Raw genomic sequence first — 10,000 nt, 5'->3', positions numbered from 1 at the left:
TAGTTTTCTTTTACAGAAAACTAATAATAGAATAGAATTCACTTCTTTCTTCATCTAACGTAGTGAGCTTGATCAGCTATTATTCTGGGAACACAAAGAATATACATCAACTAAATAATAATAATAGTCAGATATCATCCTGAACTTTCAAAGTTTTGGTGAATAAGAGAAGACAAGCCGGAAACAAACGTAAATTTTAAAACAACAAATGCTGATCTCTTTCTCAAAAAAAAAAAAAAAAAGAGAAGACATCTGACTGAAAGTTGAAACCAAAGGTTGAAATATTTCAGACGCACTGGGCACACATTATCCAATCGTATGATGTAACTAATATATATATATATATATATATATATATATATATATATATATATATATATATATATATATATATATATATATATAAATATATATAAATATATATATATATATATATATATATATATATATATATATATATAATATATATATAAATATATATATATATATATATATATATATATATATATATATATATATATACACACATATATAATCCCTTGAATAACTTTTGTTCTTCCCTTACATGTGTCTCTGCTTAAGACTTCTCTAATTTTCTTGAAAAAAAAAAAAACTTCTGGAAAGAAATTGGTCTCTAAATAATGTGGTCAAGTCGAGAGGATCATTCAACTCGAAATCGAGGCTACATTTTGCAAGTGAATGACCAATCCGAGAGAACAATTCATATCATTTTAACTTTCTTAATAAACATACCCATGGCAGATGCTGGGCCTATTATGACTATGATTGAAAGTTCCCATTAATTCTCTTTTCTTTTATCCGACTGGGATCTTGAAGAGAAGATCTAGTACCAGAGCCAGTGGTAAAGTGTTATTACTTTGACGACAAATAAATTCAAAATGAATTTAATTTTTAATGCTTAGACTCCACAAGGAATTATTTGTTACCATAAACAAAGACGAAGAATTTTAAAAAATAATTCCATTCTTCATGAGGAAAATTTCTTTCTAACTGTACACAATTTTTGGGATTCGGAGGGAAACGTTTAAGGTACAGCACGGAAAATCTTTATGAGAAATCATAATCAAGATACCTATGTTAAGGGGGACCCTTCGGAAGATTAATATATTCGATAGGACCCCACATATGTCGTCAATATGTTTTTTTTTTTTACCCCAAAAAATTCTTAGTCGGAAATAACTACAATTATATTTTTAAGATTCCTTAAAGAAATCATCCTTAGAGGAAAAATACATTTTCTGTCTCTCTCTCTCTCTCTCTCTCTCTCTCTCTCTCTCTCTCTCTCTCTCTCTCTCTCTCTCTCTCTCTCTCTCAGGACGTTGAAGCAATTTTCAAGCTAAAACAGCCCATTTCCACATCTTCAACCACTTTTCCAGTATGACGTCGAACACAGGAAAGATTACTATAAATATTAGTTTTTATTCTCAAGTTACACATCGATTAAATTCTCTCCTCTTAAGAAAGATACCTTCCTCTTTTATTGAATTCGTCTTGCTTCGTTCCCCTCCACAAGACAAACATTTCCTTGCTGAGAAAACCTGGGGAAATAACAAGGCTCTACAAATAGAACAAAATTAATTCAGAAATCGATGGCAAGATTTCCCATCCAGAACTACTGTACTTGCTCAAGTGTCCTTAAAGATAAACAATTAAAAATGCGCCGAAGTTTCTTCGGTGCAATCGAGTTTTCTGTACAATCGCTACTGCCTGTCGTCAAGGCACCTGAAAATAGATCCCTCTTTCGGTGGTCTCGGTATAATGCTGTATGATCCGCGACCCATGAATCTTTAACCACGGTCCGGTGGTGGCATATCCTATATCGCTGCTAGACGCACGATTGTGGCTAACTTTAACCTTAAATAAAATCAAAACTACTGAGGCTAGAGGGCTGCAATTTGGTATGTTTGATGATTGGAGGGTGGATGATCAACAAACCAATTTGCAGCCCTGTAGCCTCAGTAGTTTTTAAGATCTGAGGCGGGCCAGAAAAATTTCGGACAGAAAAAGTACGGACGAACAGACAAAGCAGGCACAATAGTTTTCTTTTCAGAAAACTAAAAAAAAAGTTGCCCATTTTGTTCATTCATTTTATCAACTTCTGCCGATTCACCTAAAAGAATGACATTTGCTAAAAAAAAAAAATATATAGAATAATCAAGAATAAAAAATAAACAACACAGAAGTAGTTCAGAAATATTAATATAAAATAAATAACACAAAACCATTTCAGAAATAATACAATAAAATAACAAAACACCAGTTCAGAATTAAGAATATCAGATAAATAACGCAAAGCTAGTTCAGAAAAAGTAATATAAGATCAGTAACACAAGCAGTTCAGAAATAATTAAATGAAATAAATAACAGGACCAGTTCAGACATAACAGAATAAAACGAATCACAGAAAACCAGTTCAGAATTAATAATACATAAAATAAATAACACAAAATCAGTTCAGATAAGATGAGAAAGAAGTCCACAATTTAAACAAGAAGCTCAGTTATTCAGTCGATCCATTCGTCGGCTGGGACTTGAGAATTAAATTAGACTAAAAAAATAATAAGACTACATCAGTCAGAGAATATAGAATGATAGATGCTGATCAAGCAGAAGACTTCCTTTTAGTTTTCTGAAAAGAAAACTACTGTGCCGGCTTTGTCTGTCCGTCCGCACTTTTTTCTGCCCGACCTCAGATCTTAAAAACTACCAAGGCTACAGGGCTGCAAATTGGTATGTTGATCATCCACCCTCCAATCATCAGTAGTTTTTATTTTATTTAAGGTTAAAGTTAGCCATAATCGTGCATTTAGCAACGTTATAGCCAGGCCACCACCGGGCCGTGGTTGAAGTTTCATGGGCCGCGGCTCATACAGCACTATACCCAGACCAGCGAAAGACAGATTTGTTTTCGGTGGCCTCGATTATACGATGCACAGAAAACGCGATCGCGCCGAAGAAACCTCGGCGCATGTTTTACTTGTTTATTTATAAAAAGGACTTTTGAAACGTGAGTCTCTCCCTGGACGTGACATTCAATATCCGGAACAAGGAAAGGAAATTCCAATAAAATGAGGAAATTGTTGTTCAGAAAAGGGCATATCAAAGCGAGGTTATTTTAATCCAAAACATCATCAACTGCCAATAGCCAACATTTCTCTTTATTCTGTGTGAGATTCTGGACTATTATTCACTGTACAATGCTAAACAAAAATCGCAAATATTTCCTATTTAGCGACTCGGATTTCGGTTTTCATTTCGGCAGAACACAATCGTCAGCGGTGCTAGGGCATATTAAAAGTTTCGGGGCTCATTGTAAAGCAGAAAAAGAAAGAACAGATATTATAGCGTTCTCATATGGCAAGGGAGATAACGTGAAATCATTTTCTATTTTCCATTCATATATATACTGTATATTTACGGTGATACGGGAATGCATTGGTATGTTGATGAACATTAATTTACATGCGATACTGCATATGTCTACGACTGAGAAAATACTTGCTCATTCACATGCATTAAAATATTGGTGTGTGTGTGTTTGAGTGAGTGAGTGTGTGTGTGTGTGTGTGTGTGTTTGTATAAAGACCCATACATATATACATACATGCATACATACATACCCACAAACACACACATAAATATATAAATTTAAATATGTATATATACATATATATATACAGTATATATATATACTGTATATATATACACAATATATATTTATATATCTATTTGTACCGTATGTAGACAGTATGTGTACATTTATTAAACGAGACAGACAGTGTTTCTGTGTGTGTGTGTGTTTGAGTGTGTATAAAGACCCACACATATATACATACATACGTACATGCGCACATATATTACATACACACATACACACATATAAATATATATATATATATATATATATATATATATATATATATATATATATATATATATATATATATATATATATTTGTACGTATGTAGATGTATGTGTCCATATGTTAAACAAGAGAGATGGTGTGTGTGTGTGTGTGTGTGTCTGTGTTTGTGTTTGTGTGTGTAATTGTGGCTGTTAGACGAACGACACTCACAGCAGAAACACGACCTCGCCCTAAAAGAACTCCCGATTCTTTGCAGGTCCACCGACTGATACTGTCGATGAGAAGCCCCGTCTTCGAAGACCTATTGATTGCCAATCCCGCGGATTCCGGCGGAGTGGTAGTTCTGAAGGAGGACTCTCCAGGTGCTTTCAATTGGTTATTAAATCATATATATTCGGACAGAACTGACTTGGATAGCATTGATAATGCCCTCCTCGTCTTAGGGTAAGTGACGAAAGCGCCACCTGGCGCCGATAGTCAAGTTGTGCTGGAATTTATTCTTACTGACTGAGAAATGAATTCCTGCAGTAAAAGTGACTTTGCGAGCAATAAATGGTTCAAGAAAATGATTAGACTAGGATGAGATTAGTCACAGTCTAACAAAGTAAAAGACAGGTTTTTAAATTAAAGAAAATGCATGGGATATTTTGAAATGAAGCAAAAGATATATATATATATATATTTTGATTATGGCTTGGAAGTGAGGCAATAATATTAATTCAAACAAAAAAAAATATATTCCTGGTTCTGATGGAGTGGAAAACTTTTACAAATTTGAATGTTCTCGGGTAATAGATCCTCAAGTTAACTTACTAAATCAAATGAAGCTGATACTAATTTGATTCGAATATAATGTAAAAGTAAAGACGTTTTCTAAATTCAATAAACTTAAAAGGTTTGGCGCAGATAGCAGCTTTAAATTTAAAATTTTTGGCATTTGGATCTAGAGGCACAAATCTGTAGGTCACCGTGCAGATTTTGATTTAGAAACGCAATTTTTTTTAATTGTAAAACGTCAACACACTTGCTGGGCTTAGTAGAGGAAAGATTGCTCATGGACACATCAGTACTGAAATGCTGATGAATACAGATTTCCCAGTTATTCCAGCTTAGTCTGAACTTACTTGTGGCACTAAAAATCAAGGTACAAGAATAAAGTTCATATTTGATTTCTGAAGTGGTCCACTTACGAAGATGAAAACCTTTCACATTTTTCAAACTAATTTTATAATATACATCTAGACATACCTCTTAAAATCATAGAGAACGAGTGGCTATGTGGATCAACAACACGGAGGCGGGACATGGAATTAGGCTAATGAAGGAACAATTATAGAACCATCCACACACACACACAATCACACACACACACACACACACACACAATATTCTTTAAAATATAAAAGATTTCTCACAATCCTATACGTTAAATGATACCGAAGCTCTCTTTCCTCAACAATAAGAAATCTTCAAAGTCCTAACACCATTAAACAAGAATACAAGAAATTCATTCGAGATACACCCCTTTGTAAAATGGAGAAAAGTGCCTGCAGAGAAACCAACAAGGAAAAGCTACGTTATAGGTATATCATATGACCAACCATTAATACCAGAAAACTTGAACAGAGAGCCAAAGGTTTCACAGATGGACTGATATCAGATGTCCAGCTCGCTCCGAGTTTCAAGAAGCTGACACTCTCCCTAGTAGAAAGAGTCCCAGCAGCTCTCCATATAGGATGTACATTACAGCTTTTAGATTGTGTATGAAGATAGTTCAAAGCTCCCTCCCAGAATACATACACAGCTCGAGAGAGAGAGAGAGAGAGAGAGAGAGAGAGAGAGAGAGAGAGAGAGAGAGAGAGAGAGAGAGAGAGAGAGTTCCCAAAAGAACGACTCACACAAATATTCGCTGAATTTTATATAAATGTTCCGCTGCGATATAAGGGACATATATTTCCGACGTCTATTTTCATAAAAGAAAATTGTGGTAGACAAATGTCACAATTACAAAACGACAAAATGCATGAAAGTAACGAGTGACAGGCAATATTCATAGAAATAAGAAAACATGAATACCTCCAGTGAAGGTACTGGCTACCTTATACAAAATTCGAGATTATTCGTTACGGCTTCTTCAGAACCAGTTTCAACAAGAGACGGGGGTCATCAAAGATTTGTTATCAGACAAAGTTAGTATCTCCAACCACTTCAAAATCAGGCAGCGAAAAAAAAAATGACAGTGATAAGATGAAAACTAATGTTTATATCAGTGACTAACTCGTAATATTAAAAATTGCATGGCAATCCATTTCACGTGAAATTATATACTCTTGTAGCCAAAGTTAAGCTTCCTGTAAAATTCAAATGGTATGTATAATTCAAGATGCCATTAACATAGCCTGAGTTTATCGTAGCAGGCCACAGGTTAAAAAGGATACTTTCAACATTATCTGAATGCAGAACGGACGAAACGTATGACAGTGTCGGGTCAGGGGTAAATAGAAGAAAAAGAATGAATGACGATGAGGGGGAGAATGTCTCGCGCCTCACGCCGAAAGGAAGCAATAAAAGCAGCCCTTTAAAAAGGAGGATTGGAGAAGCGATTAGGCTGAACGAGGCGAACCAATCACGCCAGAGTGGAGGTCAATAAAGAGAGGTTTTCTAATATTATAATAAGAATCAGCAGTGGCCAAGCTTTCTAGGTTATAATGCAAAAATAAAAGCTACCTTAGAAATATGCGTCGAACCTAATCCTCACGCTATATTTTAATATACCAGTTCTTACATAACATCAACATAACACAGAACAGATTTTCTTAATCTGATGGTTTATGCCGCCTCAAAAGGATATTCTTCGAATCGATGCTTCAGCAATATTCCAACATTCTGTGATATAATACGTGTAATTTCAAAGGTTTTATATTTTTTTTTTCTTTGCTCTTTACACTGAAGAATGAGAGGGCTTCGAAGTACGCAGTTATTCATGCTAACAAATATTTCTTAATTGCAGGCTAGCAGACAAGTACATGATTGCCAGCGCGTATGACACATCGATGAGGGTAGGTGAAATTTCTTATATATATATATATATATATATATATATATATATATATATATATATATATATATATATATACATTATATTATATATATATATATATATATATATATATATATATATATATATATATATATATAGCAGATATAGTCTATATATATATATATATATATATATATATATATATATATATATATATATATATATATATATATATATATATATATATATTTATTCACGAATATTTAAGACAACTATGTCTAGTATCCACTTCAATTTACTTCAGAAAGTAACTTTTGACCACGGGGAATTAAATTTGATAAGTGATTCGTCCCCAGAGGGATTCGAAACATCCATCAAGCATAATTCCCCAAGGGTATAAATTATTCTCAGGGTATATTGTATTAGATGCCAAACCATATTTGTGGCTTAATATCTGGGGAAATAAAAAGTGTTACTCAAGCGTATGAGTGAGATTATATATATATATATATATATATATATATATATATATATATATATATATATATATATATATATATATATATTATGATTTATACGTACACTGACAAAATAAATTGATGGCCATTTCAATCAAATGTCGCATACAACGGTGTATGCGGCGCCAATAACTGGAGAGTATATCAGAAACGATCAAACCCACAAAATCATTTATGCGGTTTGTTATTTAGAATTTATCTGTTCACTCCAGTCAATCATATTAAACCACTCTCAATGATCGAATGCCTTGTTAATTGTGGATATTGCAATAAACACCGCTGCATCGAGTTAAAATGGCTTTATTTTTTAGGCGTATATACACGCTATCCACGCAATGTGAAAGACCATCGGAATATTTCAGAGGCGAACTGAAATCGACTTTATTATACCCGGTGGTACGACTTGCTGTGGATGCTGTGGGAGACGCAGATGGGAATAAAACAAAAAATGCAAAAAAAATCTGAATTACAGGATAGGCGGAATTGAATAAAAAAAAAAAAATAGAAAAAAAGACTCTCAGGCCATTCAGCAACATATTTCCAACTGTGTAAACAAATGCAGTTCACAAACAATGTTTTGGTTTGCAACCGATAATGGACGATGCGATCAATAAGATCAGCAATAACAAGTTTCCTCTCATTCAGGATTTCCTCCAACACAAACATTTGCATTGGGAGTTTTTTTTATTTTTTTTTTTTTTTTGTTCCTGCAACATCAAGCAGTTTTTCTTACGATTTTGTTAAGTGTGATTTATCGTTGTAACATATACTTAGAATAATCGCCTGACTAATATGAGAGTTCCATAATTTTAAATATTATTATTATTATTATTATTATTATTATTATTATTATTCAGAAGATGAACAAACTCCAAGAATGTAGTGTTCAAGTAGGGTAACAGAAGCTTGGAAATTTGTATACAATGTAGTTATTAATTCGAAGTGTCGAGATATATATATATATATATATATATATATATATATATATATATATATATATATATATATATATATATATATATATATATATAATAATATATATATATATATATATATATATATATATATATATATATATATATACATATATATATATATATATATATATATATATATATATATATATATATATATATATATATATATATATATATATATATATATATATATATTATATTCGCTATTGTCAATGTCAGCTGAGAAATTGCACAGACCGTAGCAGGGAGAGACAAGCTATTCTAACACGACTTCCCTCTCTTCCCCTTGCAGTACCTACAAACTATAGTGAAGCGGAACAACGTGTTGAAGATTTACCAGCACCTGGTCCACCTCTTTTCGGACAACGACTCTCTCAGGGGCCTCTGCAGAAGGGTAAGGGACCATTCCGGGGCCAGAAAGGGCCCTAGAGAGGAATAGGGAAAACCCCCAAGAGCCTTCGCGCGCTCCAATCCCCTCCTCCGTCCCTCCACCGTTACGGCAAGTTATGGAGACCAAATTCGTTATAAAGTGAAATAAAAATGACCCTCCTCTCTCTCTCTCTCTCTCTCTCTCGGTTTTGAAGGATGCAAGGGGGGAGCGATATGACTGAGACTGTTCATGAATTTTAAAACGTCTAACTCTGAAAAGAGTTCAACAGCCTTTCCTTGTCGTTGAAAGGGACTTTCTATTTACTTTCCCCGAGGGAAAACTCTAAAATGAATGAAAGATAGTAAAGAAAGAAGTGAGCTTTTTTGCATACTTTCAAGTCTGGAACTTCCTAACTTTTCTGTCAATGAGGGGAGAGCGACTGGGATGTCTTTCTAGAGGAGGACGGGATTATTTCCAGAGTAATATAAACTGTTAGTATATTGCCATTTATTTTCATTAGCGTAATATCAAAAGTTAATTCTTGTTTACTGTCTGACATTTTATCATTATATCATATCAGTTCACCTGATATTCTGGTATTAAAAGTTGTCCCTTTCTTCAATACACACACGCACGCACACACACAGATATATATATATATACTCGTATATATATATATATATATATATATATATATATATATATATATACCTATATATATATATACTCTATATACATACATATAATATATATGTGTATGGATGTATGTATCATGTATGTATGTAAAATGGCTGAATTATTTCAACATGGCATTGAAGTGTGTGCATAATTGTGCTGGCATATACAGCACACAAATTTTACGGAAACGCTTTCACTATCAATATATCTCGAAGGGTATTAATGCCTCAACCGTATTCTCAATACAGATGAATCGACTTCACGCAAATCCTTACCATATTGAATATAAGTGTTTTCTATTGCAATCATAGAATAGCTCTCACTTGTATAGACATCGTTCAGGATTCTTCGAATCTCACCAGCTTCCCATTCACCTCTCTTTGGCCTCATTTCCTTTCTTAAAACTTGTAGTGCTCTCCATGCCAATAGCATCCGTAGCATCCTTTGCAAAGTTTTCAATGATGGGATTTGACTTTATACCAATATTAAAGCGTACCTAGAAAAACTTACAAAATATCCACGCTCTTCTA

The 10,000-nt window shown here is 33.4% G+C and overlaps 1 protein-coding gene across 6 annotated transcripts in view; it reads left to right on the top strand.

Annotated features, from left to right (window-relative positions):
- Positions 1 to 10,000, top strand: part of LOC136836479 (BTB/POZ domain-containing protein 6-like) — a 73,731-nt gene that overhangs the window by 37,668 nt on the left and 26,063 nt on the right. For 4 of the 6 annotated variants that reach the window (XM_067100802.1, XM_067100803.1, XM_067100806.1 and 1 more), the window contains exons 3-5: positions 4,144 to 4,331; positions 6,898 to 6,946; positions 8,715 to 8,816. In XM_067100802.1, coding sequence (XP_066956903.1) covers positions 4,144 to 4,331; positions 6,898 to 6,946; positions 8,715 to 8,816 — 339 coding nt within the window. The remainder of the gene's footprint in view (positions 1 to 4,143; positions 4,332 to 6,897; positions 6,947 to 8,714; positions 8,817 to 10,000) is intronic. The other 2 variants (XM_067100804.1, XM_067100807.1) reach the window with 1 other exon arrangement.

This window comes from Macrobrachium rosenbergii, chromosome 56 (assembly GCF_040412425.1).
Source record: "Macrobrachium rosenbergii isolate ZJJX-2024 chromosome 56, ASM4041242v1, whole genome shotgun sequence".
Classification (NCBI taxonomy): Eukaryota; Metazoa; Arthropoda; class Malacostraca; order Decapoda; family Palaemonidae; genus Macrobrachium; species Macrobrachium rosenbergii.
The sequence above is the reverse complement of the archived record's forward strand: the minus strand, read 5'-3'. Positions and strand labels throughout refer to the sequence as shown.